Source organism: Thermobia domestica, chromosome 10 (genome assembly GCF_964235325.1).
Source record: "Thermobia domestica chromosome 10, izTheDome1.hap1.1, whole genome shotgun sequence".
NCBI classification, from domain to species: domain Eukaryota; kingdom Metazoa; phylum Arthropoda; class Insecta; order Zygentoma; family Lepismatidae; genus Thermobia; species Thermobia domestica.
In genome coordinates, this window is record NC_137463.1 from 102,467,865 (window position 1) to 102,485,995 (window position 18,131).

General features: G+C 37.2%; 1 protein-coding gene across 2 annotated transcripts in view; it reads right to left on the minus strand.

The window, feature by feature from the left end:
- The window catches only part of LOC145662607 (phospholipid-transporting ATPase ABCA1-like), a 1,231,974-nt gene that overhangs the window by 998,504 nt on the left and 215,339 nt on the right, over nucleotides 1-18,131 (minus strand). For both annotated transcript variants that reach the window (XM_081728328.1, XM_081728326.1), the window contains one exon: nucleotides 826-923. In XM_081728328.1, coding sequence (XP_081584454.1) covers nucleotides 826-923 — 98 coding nt within the window. The remainder of the gene's footprint in view (nucleotides 1-825; nucleotides 924-18,131) is intronic.

The window sequence follows — 18,131 nt, forward strand, 5'->3', positions numbered from 1 at the left end:
TGAGCACAGACCCCAGAAAGCTTTTCCAAGTAATCTTTGTAGTTGACTTATTAAACATTTTTAATTTTGTTAGCTATCTTTGGTGAAATTTTGATATGTTTTGCAGATACTATAAATCTAACCACGTTCAAATCTTTGTATAATAAATGGGTTTTTCTAAAGAATTGCTCTAAATCGTATTTTCTTAGTTTTCGAAAAATACGTTCTAAATCTGAATGAGAGGTTAAATGCACTTTGTCTAGAATTTTTGGCAATGTTCACTGAACATTTGAGTTGGTCGCTTGAAACATTACATCAAAGATACATTCTCCACAAGTTTAGAACCTTTTCCAATGTCTATTGAAACTTATGGTAACAATGTTTGAATTATCCCTATCACTTGTTCCCTATCACATTAATAGAACGAAAATGAGACATAACCATTATAAATAGGAAGCAAACTGGACTAAAAGATTGTGTATGTGTACATGTTCGTTACGAAATTCATGATAATTATTACATGAATAAATATAGTGTATTTTGGAAAGAAGTTCGCCATTAGATTGGATATATTTTTTCACGTTGAAACCGATAATAGCATGTTTCATTTATTAAAGAAAATTAAGACTTCAAGACGATCTTAGATTCGCTTCTTCAAACCACTTTCTTGTTCGTTTTTCTATTTTGACAAATGAAATAGCATAGAATGTCAAAATATTTGTTCGATTAATTATACTCTAAGTTATTGAATGGACCAACTGATGTACTAGGAACAACATATAATGGCTATTTTCAACTACTCTACAATGTATAATTTAAAGAATTTAGTAAAAGAAAATAACTCACTAGTCTGGGTGCTCTGTATCATCATATATCTCCACTGATGGCATTTGTCTTTTTTGTCGAATAAGGAGATCATTGTTCGTACTAAAATTGTTCCCATCCTTTGAACGAGCAAACATGATTAAATTACTAAGAAACAAAGTGAAACAGGAACTACTACTTAAAGAACTTATTAACAGTTGCATACCAATGGACGGGTCAGCGACTGACCCTATACAATATTTTTGACAATATCTATGTTATCCCTTTAGTGGGCAGTGTTGCTCTCAAGCAACATCGCATTCTATTGCGTTATCCGCCCGAATTATAACTACAGTGATCAGTTAATTGGAATTATTGCCTTCGTACAATATTCATATATATGATTTCCGGGTCGCTTCTTTAGATACCTCTAATCTTCGTCAACAGGGAACAGTCAAATTTAGTATTGCAGATGCTTCATTTTTAATTTTTTTGTTTGTGGTTTCTTGCTCTGTAGAACAATATTTCAACTTAACTGGTGGTAATTACTGAGAGTATTCTTATGATATTTTACCATAATAGGGCAATGATGATAAGTAGCTACACATGAGACCTATTTTATGGCAATGTTGCTTTGAAATAAGCATCCTATATTTTATAACCAAAGTACAAAAATACTTTAAAAGTTACGACATTCAGATAAGGAAGACATGGTTCAACCATAAAAGCAAACTAAATATTTTAATGGTAATGCTATCAATGCTTGCCCATTAAAGGGTTAATTTTTCCAATAAGTTTTGACCATGTAAGACGTTTATTTTGAAGATATATTTCACCTGATGGCAACCATATTGATTTGGCATGGCCAAATTGGTATTGTCAAAAATATTAATAAATTGGCTCATAAAATATTATACTAACCATATAATGTTTTCTTATGAATTATAAGAAGGAAAAAGATATGATAAAAAGAACCTACATTCAGTGCAGCACTGAATAACTAAAGACAATGCAATGGACAAACAAAATGAACGCGATTATGCTGTAAAATTTTCAAAAAAAAAAAGACCTTATTTTTAGTTATTTTAGTGTTTTATTCTAGAGTTGTTTATTCTTACAGAAACCGAAGTGATGTTATTGTATGCTATTTGATGCCATCATGTATTCAGCCGTTCATATTAAACTTCATTTAAATGTTTATTGCGCTAGCAAACATATTCACATTCCTTTCCTTATTCAAAGGTATAGAAATAAAATGAGGTCAATAACTGAACCCCGCCATTGGTTGTTTTCCCTTCAAAATGTTTTGCACAATGAGCCACAACTTTCTGATTGCAGAACTACTTTTTGTGCATGTACGTGTGTCCCTTATGCTGAGCTTGTATAACAGTTTCTTCCTCTATTTACAGGTACGCCAATAATAGAAAAGGAAGTACACAGACGCAAGTTCCAACGGTTGGACATTGAATTCTTCCACAAGACCGGCGGTTATTCAGCCACATTTATCCGACACAAATTCCTTCTTGTGTATACAGATATTGGACCAAAGCAATATCCAGCGGTGGGTACAAATGTTCCACAGTGGTGATTTCTGTCTGTTGCACCAACACGGTCCGGCAGACCATCAACTGCGTTAACAAAGACCACTTTGACCGACGTGTAACCACAAGAAACTCCATTGAAGCAACTGTTATCTGTGGGTAGTGTTCTAGCATTAATACAATCTTTAGGTTGCAGAAAACTTTGTGTCCGGAGGATCCCTGACCTGCTCACAAAGGAACAGAAACAAATCTATTCTGCCAATCACATACAGCAGAAAACGAGAAATATGGAATGGCAGTGGTCCCTCAATCTCCATATAGTCCGGATCTGTCTCCTCCGATTTCTTTTTCTTTAGTCATCTGAAGACCTTATTTCGTAGTAGGCAGTTTCCTAGTGACCAAATCTGATTTAAGTGTGAAATAGTCGTGTAATAGCGTCCAGGTTTAACAAAGTGCATTTACAGCATGGAAAGAATGGTGGGGAAAATGTTGCACAAGAGGATACATTGAGTAACACGAGTTTATCACAAAGGACAAAAGTACATGCCCAAAACATTTCATGGTCCTGGCTGTTATAATTCATTGTGCAAAAGTTTCTGAACACCTTTATACTCACGTAAAATAGCGCTAGTAACCAACAAGAAAATAAATCGCTGGGTGAATATATATTCACCCAAAAACTTATAATAAATAATAATACGATGAAAAAAGTTTCAGAAAGACGAAACTAACACCATTTCTACCAGGTCAATAAAAGGGCTATACTAACGGTTTATCATAATATGTATGAATGTACACACCTGTTCACAAAAAGCTGGAAACTCGTTCAGAAACTAATCCGAAAAAGTGAGCCTAGATCCGTCACAATTCCCGCAGATCTATACACAGGGAATTGCATGTTTCCGCCGTTCTTTATATAGACACTAGCTCCAAACCGTACTGTCATCCGAGCGATGTGAAAATGTAAAAACAAAATCAAACTACTTATTTTTGAGATTAATATTGATTGCACACCTCATGCACAGTTCCAGTATACAAAATCAACCATTATCTTAAGTAGAAATTGCTGAAAAGGACAGAAAATGGATATTTAAACCTCCAAGTAGGAACCTGTGCGTGGAGCGATTCTATTATCAATATTATAACACAATCTCTTGTAAGTTGCGTCTGTGGTCAAGCAAGTTTAATACTGCTACTGACATTTCTGAAACGAAGGGCGACGGTTCGCGAGCCTCCGTGGGGAAAGTTAAAGTTTTTCTTCCTTTTTTAAAATATGAGAACATTTTTATAAATATAAATTTCTACTGTGAAGTGATTGGAAACACATTATCCGACAAACTGTCACTTTTCAAATCCCTGTCATATTTCCTAGCCCGCCATGTCCATAATCCATATACAAAAACGCTAAAATGAGAAATGTGAACACAGTTGAATACCTAAAACCACACGTCCAAAATGAAAATTATTCATACATATATATTTCGCAGGGCATTGCTAACTTCATTCTTGGAAATATGAACATTCAACAAGATATTTCATTCACTTTACAATATTTTATTTGAATAAACATAAAATTTCGGGGGTGGGATCAAGCCCGGAAGTACCCTAAAATACCTATATATATACCTATATATGCATTACAAAAACTTAGGGTAACTCATAATCTGGATTCTTATAAAGCAATTTGAACAATTATTTAGAAAATATGTACTGCTTAAAATCGGATTAAATCGCAATGCCAGTAATCTGTAATATCTTACATTTTTATTTATTTACATTGAATGTGTACTTGTTTTATACTGTATAGCATGAATATAAACTGCTGCATAAGAAACAATTACCTATAATTGAATTTAAGTAGGAAATCGATATAGTTATTATAAGAAGAAGCTTGTGAAAATAAAGTGTATCGTAATAGTTGTATCTGAAATAGATGTTGCGTAATGCTGTAATTGGTTATCCCGCCAGCTTTGGAATACTGGGCTCTTCAAACTCTCGATCCTTAGGGTTGCGCAGTCGAGTCGAGACAGAATTTTCCTGACAAAATTCGAGTCGAGACACAGCTCTTCCAATAGAAAAATATACCTTTTTCGAAGTGAGTCGAAACATCACTTTTACAGCATATTGTCGAGACGAGACGGCCTCAAATTTTGTCTCGTGCGCATCGCTATCCATCCTATCTAGATAAAATTATTTTTGGATGCGAATATTCAATTTCTTTTAACGATAATTGTAATCTACGATACAGATTGAAGTAAGATATTGGCTTGAACTGCTTTATTACCCGCTTAACCTTCGTATACTGCAATTATATCTAATTCTTGCATAAATATTTATTATTCTTAGAATGTAAACACTGAAGAATATATATTAACACACAATGAGGAAGAAATCAATGCTCGTAGTAATTAACAAATTGGTTGCATGTTTATTTAAAATTAACTTTCTTGAAATCTAAATCATCATTATTAGAAAGAAAGCAAGAGAACCGTTTTGTTAATTTGGACATCATATAAGAGATTGAGGAATATGTATTTAATCGAACAGAATATATGAAACTAAATGGAATGACATGTGGAACCGAACTTTAAGGGGGATAGGATGTGTAAATGAAAAATGAAAGAAAGCAATGGTTAAAAGCAGTGGTCACTACTTACAGCAGATGAGTGAAATCTACCTCCCCCCCTCAAAGAAAAGTTCAACAATTCTGAAACATAAGGGCGTCACATTTTCTTTGTTCCCTGACAAAATTGACAAATGGATTTTGCATATTTTTCGTCTATACACCTTCGATATAATTAGCTAACAAACCAAGTACGGTCGACTGACTAGGCGTCACGTGAGTGAAGTTTATTTAGGAAGTTTCGATACAGTGTTCACCGAAGTGACGCAGACGTGGTAGGTCCTATTTCGTAATGGATTTTAGGTCAGTGAGATTTCTTTATAAGTATCAGAAAGCTCTTTAACTCCATACTAAAGACGTGTCGTATGATTTATTCAAATCGTCAGGTATTCAGACAACCATGAGCCCAGTTCGTTTTGCTTCACTGCTCACAAGTTTAACTTGAAATAAATTCTTACTTTTCCACGGAAACACTTTGAATTCTCATTTTATTATGGGTGAAATGTATAATTCTGCAAATAATAAAAATTTTCATGTTCATTTCCGAGATTCGATCCCTCTTGCTTTGACTCAGCAGTTTTTTTTGTTTTTTTTTACTTATTTATTATTACATAGTAATATACATATGAAATACAATAGTAATACAACAGCAGTACACGGGAATAATATGAAATGAATTACATTATTAACATGACATTAACATAAAGAGAAAAAAGGTATACTGGAACGGAATCGTACACAGATATCGGGAAAAGTCCGAAAGACAATATTCACAAAAACAGTTCACCAAAGGTAGTAATGGTTGTCGTTGAGTTTGGAAATTCATATATATTCAGAAAGTACAATGTCCAGGTAGTTTGCAAATAGCTTTTTCTTTCTAGCTGGAGGATAGTGTCTGTATTGTGTACACAAGAAATCTTGATAGTCGATCCTGTAGCATGGCTTTGAGGTGTGTAATATATATTCAATCGTATTAGCTGTTAGCCATGTAATTGAATTATGTTTAGTTGTTGGATAGAATTTATAGTCCGGTAGAATGAATATTCGAACTGTGGTAAGAGTAGGAACTGTACGACAGATTTTGCTGATTACTGTTTGAAATTTAAACCATATTCCTGCTGCAAACCCACATTTAGTTAATCGATGCACAAGATCATCTTCATTACCACACTTGTGACAACGAGGACTATCACTGAACTTGAGACGATGCTTTTTAGCGTTCGTGGGAAGAAGCTCATTAACAACAGTATACCACGTCGATTGAACATATCGTGAAAGATGAGCGGCAAAAATATTTCGCCAAATCTGAGACCAGTTGCTATTCAGATGTTTCAATTCCAGACGAGGAGGCTGAAGGGTCAATTGGTTGAGGAGCAATGGATAATGACACTTCACCGAGGTTCTTGATGCGTGTTGCTCAGCAGTCATATAAAGATAATCAGCAACCACTTCTCTGAAATACCAATAGCAGCGAGGGATTGTAGTAATATTTAGAGGCAAGGTCATACTTGTACGTTCAATACAATCAGCTAAGATGCTATGGCTGGTCCAATTTGCATTGTGTTGAATATTTTGAAAACAGCGAAACTTAAATAAAGTCATTGCTTTACAGCCAATATGTACAAGCCCTAAGCCACCTTGTCCGGTTGGTAGGCAGGTATATGGATATTTGACCCGGAAGATATGACCGTACCAAAGAAACCAATTGCCAACTCTGGTAAAACGTTTAACAATGTGAGAGGGTATAGGAAGGATCTGTGCTAGAAACCATATTTTGGAAAATGCAAAGATATTGAGAAAACATACTCTGGACTGTAAGCGTAGCTGACGGGATCTGTGAAGTTGGAGAATATGTCGCACAATATTAACTAACTTGTTATAATTGAGTAGTATGGTATCAGCAAGGACAGGCGTGAAAGTTATCCCAAGAATTTTCAGTTGGTCGACTACTTGTAATTGTGTGTCGTAAGAGTTGTGTACAAGTGGCAGTATTTTAGTCTTCGCACGATTTACCAGAGTGCCGGATAGATTCACGTAGTCTCCAAGGCATGTTTCCACAGAATGAAGATCCTCTTGGTCACGTAGAAACACCGTTACATCATCCGCATAACTACAAATTTTGAGTCTATTGTTGTAAAGAGAATATTATTGTAAAGAGAGAATGCCCTTGAATATTTGCGGCAATGTGACTTAGTAAGGGACTCAGGGAAATGATGAAAAGTGTCATGCTCAGCGGACAGCCTTGTCGGACACTTCGGTTGATTTTTATAGGATCACTCAGAAAGCCATTTATTTTGAGCTTTGTTTGTGCTTCGTCATATAATACACGGATCCATCGTATGAAGGTCTCCCCTATGCCGAACATTTGTAGAAGAGTCCATAAATAGGCATGATTGACTCTGTCGAATGCCTGATGAAAGTCAATTGATAAAATCGCAGGAGTGCTTGGTGAATCTTGGCAACTGGCAATGAAATCTCGAATCGTTTGCAGAAGATGGTAGATTTTCCTATCTCCGACACTTGCAAATTGATGCGGTCCAGCCAAGGATACCAAATACGGTTGGAGTCTATTGTTCAAGCAGCGGGCCAGAATTTTGTAATCAGAATTCATTAGGGTAATGGGTCTATAATCAGTGACCAAACTTGCAGAACTCTTTTTGGGAATAAGTACTGTTACTCCTGGAGATTTATAATTGTGCACAGGCGCAGCACTGAAATATTCATTAACTAAGGCTGTTAAAAGTGTCTCCTATCAAAGGGAAGAAGCGTTGGTACCATTCCGCTGGAAGTCCATCAAGACCAGGAGATTTGTTACTATGTGCGTTCATTACAGCAGATTCTACCTCCTCTTTCGTAATTGTGGTTTCCATTGTTCTAGCTGAATCATAATCGACCACTGGAGATAGGTTCTTTAGGATTTGATGGTTGGTGTTTGCATCACCGCGTTCGCCAAAGAGGTTATTATATTAGGAATAAAATGCTTTGTTGATTGCAGGGAATGAAGAAAAGATATTCCCATCCTTATCTTGAATACGAGTTACTAATTGACTCGCACCACGCTTATATTCCTGTATAACATGATAGAGTGATGGCTCTTCCTCGAGATCGAATATGGGAGATTTACTTCGAATAAGTACACCTTTCATTCTGTGTCTATTCATGGTTAAAAGCTTTGCTTTAAATTTATTAACAGTAGGTAAGAAAGTACGATCAGAAATTGCAGAATGTTGAGCGTCACACAAACATCTGTAGAAACAATTATACAGGGCTCGATTATCTCGACTTTTATCCGAAGAATACCATCTGGAGAAACTAGAAACGCGAGGTTTCAAATATTAATGCCACCATTCGCTGAGAGTTCGGAAATGTCGTTGTTGTGTCACCCAATATTGCCATTTAGCTGCAAATTCTTCACAGAAGGAGGTGTCAGAAAGAAGGGAAGTGTTGAAATGCCAATAGCCTCTACCACGTTCAATTTTAGCGTCAGGAATTTTCAAGGATATGGCATAAGCTTGATGATCAGAAAAGATGGTAGGTGTAACTTCTACGTCTAGTATATTTTTTGCAAGAACGGAAGACAAATAGATGCGGTCAATTCTCGAAGCGGAGTTGTTCCGTATGTAAGTATATCCACGTTCATTTGGACGTTTCAATGACCAACTGTCTTGTAAATGAAATCCTGTAACCAATTCATGTAAGGTAGGACAATAGTTAAAACCAGGAGTTTGGTCTTCAGGATGGATGACGGAATTGAAGTCTCCAGCTATTAAAAAATGTTCAGTATTTGGGGATAAGGTAGAGGGAACATCATGCGCATAAAAGTCATTCCTTTCTAAACGTTGCTGTGCTCCTGACGGTGAGTACAGATTTACGACCTGTATAGTTCCTAGTGTGCCAGTTATTATTCTCCCGGTTGGGTGAATTTCTCCAGGTGTAAAGTTTACATCATTCTTAACCACTATTGCAGTACCTGTGCCGTTTGCGGTATAGTTATTGTATACTGTATAAGCTGTTCCAAAATTGAGCTGTTGTAAACCAACTTCCTGTAAGAGTGCGATATCTATGTGCGACTGTACAAGAAAATCACGTAAGGAAAATTGTTTCATAGGTGTCTGCAAGTTGTTAATATTGATGGTGGCTATCTTGACAGACATGAAAATTATGAAGAAAAACACTGTATAAAAATGTAGGTTTTTCTGTAAGTACACCATATTTGACACAGGATATTGGAGTCGATAACAGGCGCGATGCTTAACTGAATTATCCTAGAAATTCCACTAATGGTGAGAATGGAAATGTCATGTAACTCAATGTCGACAAAGAAATCGTCGGTATTGTCTTATTAATGTACAGATTAGACAATTAAAACAGACCCAAATTGAAAATTTGATCCACTATGGCAATGTTGTAGTACTTACTTATTGTCAGAAGAACGTGTGGAAACGATATCTTCAGACAGATGTTCAGTTCTTTGAGACAGGGCTTTACTCAATTCTTGTCGTTTCGTACGTTTCCGTTTAGCACGATCAGGGGAACTGGATGCACTTCTTACACTTTCTCGCTGAGAGGAGTACTCTTGCACTTGATCATCTGCTGGAATACTTAGAGCAGGGGAAGATTGAGGTGAAACGCTAAGATTTCCCAAGGGTGGTTGAATGGGGCTCACACTTGCGTCGGTAATCATAGTAATGGAAGCATCAGGTGAAGAAGAGGGGAGAGATGCGGCCATATTGGAAGCAATTTCCATTGGGGAGACAGTTGAGGTGGGAGGTTGGTGCAGTGTATCTGGGAGCTCAGTTGGTTGTACATTCAGAGGCTGGCGGCCGTCAGTATCATTATCACACGATGTGGTCTTGTCGTGGGCAGTGGCACTGTCAGACGAGAGGGGGGAAACTCACTGATATTGTTCATAACAGGTATGGTGTTATCGTTCTCATTAATATCATAATTACCACCGTCTAGTGCGGATACCTCTGGAGACACTGTGGATAAACTGACTTCACCTCCTCGCTGCGGAACAGTTTGGGCGAGGGTGGAAAATTTAGGAACAAAATCCGGCGGCGATAGCAAATGGGAAGGCTTGGGAACAGATACTCGTCCAGCATAACTCGAAGAAGCAGAAATAGTCTGGGGCTGAGGACGGAGAGGACACGCAGAGTGTAGATGTTGAAGGGAATTGCATCGCAAGCATGTCTTTTGTTGACCAGGATAGGTAACACAATAGCGACTATTTTGAATACTTATAAACGAAGGGATGGCATGTTTCAGTTCCATTTTAATTAATTTCGTGCCAGTTCGAACAGGGTAGACATGTTCAGCGGAATAAAGTTCGTCCTGTATACTATAGATCTTACCGTATTTTTCAAGAACATTTTGAATATCAGTGTGTGTCAACTCCAAGGGAGTGACATGCAGTTTCACGGTTAAAATACTAACATCAGCCCAAGTCACTTTTATATCGTATGAACTCTGGGAATCACTAAACTTTGCAACACCATTTGTATCAAGAAGAATTTCCTCACATAACTGTAAAGAGACCAGTTTGACGAAAACACACTTACGATACATATCCATTTCTATACTCAACACTTGATCAATAGTAAACGAAAAAGTGTTCTGCAACCACTCATGTATCACAAGAGACATTGGCCGTTGAGAGACAGGGCCGAAATCAAATTTTAGTGAGTTTACTCGTTTAAGATTTGACATCTTCAAACGCAGCACAGTATTCAACAAGAAGTAAACAAACTTTTCTTTTTTTAAAAAAAAGCACTTCGACAACAATAAATAAAAGCTTCGCTTTATATAACGAGGCAAAACAAACACTCAACACGTTAAGGTGAAGTATTTGACGACCAAGACTGCCACTAGACCAGCGGAGAGGACACCGCTCATTCCCTGTGTCGTTAGGGATTACGACCACTGTATTGAGTTCGACACGTAGACAAGTGGACTAATGTCGTTCTGTAAAAGCTTGCAGGAAAATCGGCTTGAGCTACACGAAGGAAATTGAGGGCATTGATTAAAGCTGGATTGAGGCAACTACCATGTGCTCCCATGTATACATAATTTCGAAATATTTTATCCTTAAGTATTAAAATGATGAATTGTTTCTACAATACAGTTAATAACGCATCAACATATCTTGTTACACCTAAAAGAGGAAAATACAGATTTACAGAATGTTTTCGATAGTGAACGTTGGATTGTGGGTTCGAACCTATCATCTTTGTTTTACTGTTTCCCGAAGATACTCCAACTTAGGAAATGTTTGCCTCAAAAAACGAATATTACACAGTCCAAGTTCAAAAACTAGTTCTTATAGCACCTATAGTGCTTTCCTAATTAAATTTAATTTAGTTACCCCGTACCGTAAGCGTCGGTGGACCATCGATGGGTAACTAGCGACCTCTCGACAAAATCTGATGGCCCCACTGCAACGATCCGCGGTGGCCCTACTTCCGTTTGAAAATTATACCACCAGTGGGCCACCGGTGGTAGAGATGCGACGAAATGAAAATGAATTACAAAATTACTCCACCAAAATATGTTAAATAGCCTATATGCATGATTCATTTACATTGAGATGAGTCTAAAAAGCACTTACAAACTATGGGCTACTCTTCACCCAGGACCTCACTTTAGGAACATTCGTCAGGAAAAACAAATATATAATAATAAACGCATGCACATGACTGGCGATAAGTCATTTCGGTCCCTTCGCCGATTCTCCGCGTCGAATCGAAAGACGGACCGAAAATAAATCATCGCCGCTACGTGGTGGTAACTGCAACACCCCTACTCTAGATGTCTGTTTCGACTCGACGAAACCCTGCCGCCAGGGACACACTAGCGGCAATCTTTCGATGCGTCGCTATATCAACGATCGACATTTACCGGCAAGTGGGCCACTAAATATTGGCGACGTTAACGGCATGGGGTCAAATTTCATCTCACAAATGTGAGATATTCTATTTTTGGCATAAATTTTAACTCCTCTCCTCTGTTAGGATACACATTTTAATAAAAATGGCCTGACAACAAGCCAGTCCGCGCATGGGACCCTAAAATGTTCTAGGAAGGGTTATCTTCATGGTTACTATATATTATGTTTGGTATTTCTGTTTGTATACATTTCGTGAGTCGGAGGGCGGCCCACCCTGCCCCCTTCGGGTGTCCATGAGTCAGAAGTAGATGAAAGTGTTAATAAAAATCATTTCAAACGGTTAAGCCATTTCTTGTTCTGATAGTCGTCTTTTTCATTTATATCCTATATAGATAGATACAGATTAATAGCATTATTACTGTCTTTTATTTATTTCATTTTTACCACATACTTTTCTCAACGTTTAAGTCCTTTAGGCTAAAGAAGACGGGTGATTCATGCAAATAAATTCTAGTTCAAGTAACATTTTAATGGATCCTTAACAGGAATTGAACCCACGACTATAATACCCTACAACGAACGTGCCAGGCATTAGATATTAAAACAAAACTGACTTATCGAACGTTCCTCAGTAACTGATTTTTATCTTTAATTGTTTTACTCAGTTTCATAGTTTCAGCAGTACCTCTTTAACAACAGGGACACGAACACAGAATTATCACAGATAGGTAAAAACACAAGCCTCTGCCAGCAAAAAAAAAAAAAAAAACTGTACCCCGTACACCAAAGGCACACGTGCTAACCATTGGGCAATCTGTGTAGGGTAAACAAAGGAGCAGAAATAAATATATATTGCACATTCCGACGAAACGCAAACGTCCCAATGAAAGCAATATAAAGGAAAAATGGAAAAACTTAGTGAGCTCTTGAAAGAGCTCGAAGGTCACCTGGGTGTGAAGACAAATATCTCGTATTAATATCTCGTATAATCGCCGTTAGCTTCGATGACGCATCTTAATCTTCTTGATAATGAGTTAACCAAGCTACCGACATGTTGATGTCCCTGTTATATTTCTTCCCACGCGTCAAAAACTAGCTCCCAAAGTGCGTCGGCTGTCCTTGGTGGGGGTTCAGGCCAATTTTCGTGTAGAGTTCTTGTAACTTCCGCCCATAGATGTTCCATTGGGTTCAAGTCAGATCCTCTTGGAACCCAGTCGACAAGCTCAACATTGGATTCCTTTTGAAACCAGGCTTGAACTAGATGGGAATCATGTATCGAGCTATGATCTTGTTGAACTTCTACAATGCCGTCTTCAAATAAATTTCTCGCAGCGGGGAGCAAGCCATACTGCACAATATCCATATACTTCTGGCTGTTCAATCGGCGTTCTATACGGTGTAATTCACCAACTGGATCCTTACACAGCCATCCCCAGCAGTGAATAGTAACATTCGATGCGTTCTGTGCATGTACTGTGTGGATCGTAACGTTTTCCTGGGGTCTATACACAAGCCGAGGACCATCATTTGCTAAAGAGAATATCTTTTCGTCTGTGAAGATTACATGATCCCAGTTACGACCAATATTTGCCTCAGCAAATGCTAGTCGATCAACTTTATGACTATCCGTCAATTGCCCCTTACACGCGGCTCGATATGCGTGAAGCCCTGCATTTTTAAGGCATCGCAGAGCGGTGAGGGAGGAGCCAGGAAAACGAGATGCTATCACTAACTGCCGAGATGACATGAAAGGATTGCGACGGCTTACATCAACTAGGGCCCGATCTTGTTGTAGGGTTGAAATCCTTCGAAGGCCAGTGCCAGGTTTTCTAGACACGTTACCTGTTTCTGAGTATTTCTTCCACCAAGTATATGCTGTAGAACAGGGAACACCAAGACGTTCACTAGCTTGTCTCACACTCATACTACCGTATTCAACAAGACCAGTAAGCTCCTCGCGAACATTCAGACCACGATGAGCCATGACTAATGAATCAATTGCAGATGTTTGGCCGTAGGTGATTTCGTTACTCGTAGGCTCAAGTGGAGACACTCGTCTGCTGCGACAAGACAAACGTCACGTTTTCGTAGTTCAGCATTTTTCACGAAAAAAAAGTTTTACAGAGTTGTGTGACACACAACACGCACACACACACACACACACACACACACACTCATACATACATACATACATACATATATATATATATATATATATATATATATATATATATATATATATATATATATATATATATATATATATATCAGGAACATGAATAATTTACATTTTTGACGTCTGTGTTAACGTTTTCATATTTAAATTATGAAAATGGCGGGCTAGTAAATGTAACAGAGATTTGAAAAGTGACAATTTGTCTGATTGTTTTTCCAAGCACATCAAAGTTGAAATTGATATTTATAACAATCTTCCCATATATTTAAAAAAGGAAGAAATAAAAACGAATTTTCCGTACGGAGACTCGAACCGTCGCCCTCCGCTTCAGAAATTTCAATCAGCATTACTTGGCTGCGAAAGCACTTAGAAGAAAACGCGTTATAATATTGATAATTGTACCGCTCCATGCGCAGGTTGACACTTGAAGTTTTAAATAGTCATTTTCGGTCTTTTTCAGTAATTTCTACTTAAGATATTGATTGTTTTTGCATACTGGAACTCTGCATGAAGTGTGCAATCAATATTAATCTCACAAATAAGTAGTTTGATTTTTTGTTACATTTTCACATCGCTCGGATGACAGTACGGTTTGCAGCTAGTGTCTATATAAAGAACGGAGGGAAAATGCAATTCCCTGTGTATAGATCTGCGGGAATTGTGACGGATCTAGGCTCACTTTTTCGGACTTAGTTTCTGAACGAGTTTCAACCTTTTTGTAAATAGGTGTGTACCTCACATGCAAAGCTACAAGAGTCCAAATAAAATAAAAATGCCTTGTGAGTTATACAATGTCTTGATATATTTATTTTGTTTGAAAAACATCCTATTTAATAACTCAATATGCCAGAATTAGAAACATATTTTACTTTTATTTATAGGGAAAATAATGTATACTTTATGTTTCCAAAGCAACATTCTATTGAAATTAAGTGAATTCTTCCACGTATGATATTCTTAATAGATTGGGCTTTATGGCACACTCCACATCAAAGAAATTGCGACAGCTAACGTCATGCAGTTAGGCCACACAATATACACCTTCTCATCCCATAATCGTTTCAGGTAAATAGACACCCATCTCTCTCCTCCTTTCTTCTCTCCCATACTAATATTAGCTAACAATATGAGAGCAATTCTAATTTCAAACTACACATGTATTAGTTTCGATAAAATGAAATAACAAAACCGATTCGAAACAAGATTTATAAGTTGATGTAGGAAGAAACTGAAACACCCACAATGCAAAATTGAAACCAATGGATGTCTATTACACAGAGATTCAGAAATGAGGCGGAGAGAGAGATTGAAAGAAGAAGGAAACGAAAAGGGAGAGCAGATAAAAATTTAGAAATCAAACTTATTAAGAAAAGAACCTAACATTATAAAGTTTCGTTTCCAGAAATCCATATAGAAATAAGGTTTGTTTTTACATATTTTTTCAGAACTATTCCAATATAAAGGGGATGCTTTAAACTTTCATTAAGTCACTTTCATAAAGAATAGCATACTCAATTTCCAGTAGAATTGTAGATCTCCGAGACACATCTAGGTTTTGTCAAAAGTTTAACACAAATGCTTTGTTTCAGCGTGATTCGATTGCAAATTCGGTAATGGTCGTATCCTCCATTTCAGACTACTAATGCAAACTGAACAAAAAAAGAAGAGAAAAAGAAGGAAAAAAGAGAAAATTGAATGAGTTTTATTTTACTGCTAAATGTCTATCAGAAATACCCGATATTAAATCGCAATGAAAAGTTACAGATGTTCGAAAGGAAAAATTTATATTCCTCATAGATGTAGCATGTTACAAATTTCAACCTGAATAATATACATTGAATTATTGGATAGAAATACATTTTGTATCGAACTAGTATAAATAAAATTTTGTTTTCAAATAACCAAAGAGGTTACCATTTTCTAGTCTTTTCCGAAGATTTATCTGTTCCGAACATCCAGCATCGATTTCCTCTTTTGCGGATATAACGTAATTTGCACAAATAGAATAAACACGCTAGAGCTCAAACGGATAATCGTGTCAGTCGGATGATGTTGGTTAGGTTATAGACCACCACTGGGTCGAAGATTCCAACCCGTAGTGACCTGGAAATTCGACTGAGACTCGATAACCCAGAAGATAAAAAAAGAGATTTCACTTATTCCCTTCCATTTAAACAGTATTTCTGTCAGAGGTGACCAGGGCTGGAGATGTTATCCCTAGAGCATGAAAAACACGACGCCGAGGTTCCCAGTTAATTAGATTTTCTTGCTCCGTTTTAACTTTGGAAAAGGCACACGCACATGAAGCGCGCGTGTGTGTGTGTGAGAGAGAAGGGGAGAAGTGAAAGATACAACCACAACATTGGTAAAAGTCAAGAGAGAAAGAGGGGGGTGACGAATATAAATATGAAACATACTTATCATTAGTGTATAACGTAGAACGCACACACTGTTTACTGGAAGTATCGCCAGTGATGCCTTGTAAGTTATCTAACAGAAGATAAATCTCTGCAGCCAGTATTTTATGCGAAAAATCATACTACCTGATAGGTAATCAAACCGAGTTTTTCCATTTGGAAGTCTAGCACTTTACCACTACACACCGATTACTTTAAACAAACTTTGTTTAACAAATGGTGTAGTGTTTCTTTCTGAGAACGATAACACGTCATGTATACTACAAATCAATGATGTGTTTGGAATGTCCTGGTAATTCCCTTGGCCTTTCCCAATCAACATTCCCAAATCGTCTCTATCATGATACAGGTGTTCGCTTTCACATTCTTAAGTATTGCTCGTCTAGTATGAAAAGTCGATTCTTCATAATTACTTTTGTGAAAACAATCAACTTTGGCATGAACATTATTTGAACCTGTGTTAGATAGTTGTACTATTCATAAGTTCATTACGTTACCCCTACACTACCATACGACCTGTAAGTTCAACTCGATATTACTTATCCTACCTACGAGAAAGCCCTGATCTTTGGAACGAATCAACTTCTTCTTGTAAGGTTATTTACATCAACGTTTATAACGATATCCATTTACTCGACGACCTGGAGAGAAATTAGTGCCCACTTATAAAGGAAATAACAGACACTCCAGGAAAAATACAAAAATAAACATATTATGCAGTAATTTCAGTATACAAGTTCTAAAGTACGCAAATAATAATAATAATAATAATAATAATAATAATAATAATAATAATAATAATAATAATAATAATAATAATAATAATAATAATAGCCTATATTACAAAATTGAAAGTATCTATGTTTGTGGCTACTAATCTCTTGAACAACCGACCGATCTCGATCAAATTTTCCATATTGATAAGATTCGGGCCTTGGAAGCTCTTTTATCATTTCATTTTAACGATAGAACTTACGGGGAGGAGGAGGGAAGATATATGAAAATGAATAAAACGTAATAATAACTCTTGAACTACCAGACCGATCTCTATCAAACTTTCAACATAGATAAGGTTTGGATCTGGGACCACTTTTATCATTTCAGTTTGACGGTCCAACATAGGGGCCGAAGAGAGGGAGCTATATATGTAAAAAAAAAATGAAAATGAAAACGACTGTCTTTGTGATTTCATCACTCTTGAACCACCCGACTGATCTCGATCAAATTTTCAACATAGATAAGGTTCGGGCCTAACATGGTATTTTTCTATTTACTTTGAAGATACAACTTACGAGGAAGGTTCATAAACCGTGAGAGTTGAATTTTGATTAAAATTACTGACAAGATTCAGTACGAGATGCTAAGTAACGTAGTAATAGTCACTCGATGCGCAAATGCTTCCTTGAGCTGCTACACCGACGCAGTAGTAATCGCATGACTTGAGGACACTTTTTGGCCCCTGGGTCCCTGCCTCAGGACCCATGGTCCCTGGCCCGGGGTCAATGACCTAGGGGTACCATGGCCCACCCCTAAAATTTGGCAGGGGTACATAAGACCACCCCCCAGGACCCATGGTCCCTGGCCCGTGTCAATGACCTAGGGGTACTTAGGACCACCCCTCTAGATTTTGGCAGGGGTACATAGGACCACCCCTTAAATTTCGGAAATTGCCAAATCTAAAAATTGGGTGTGGTAGCCTAGGACC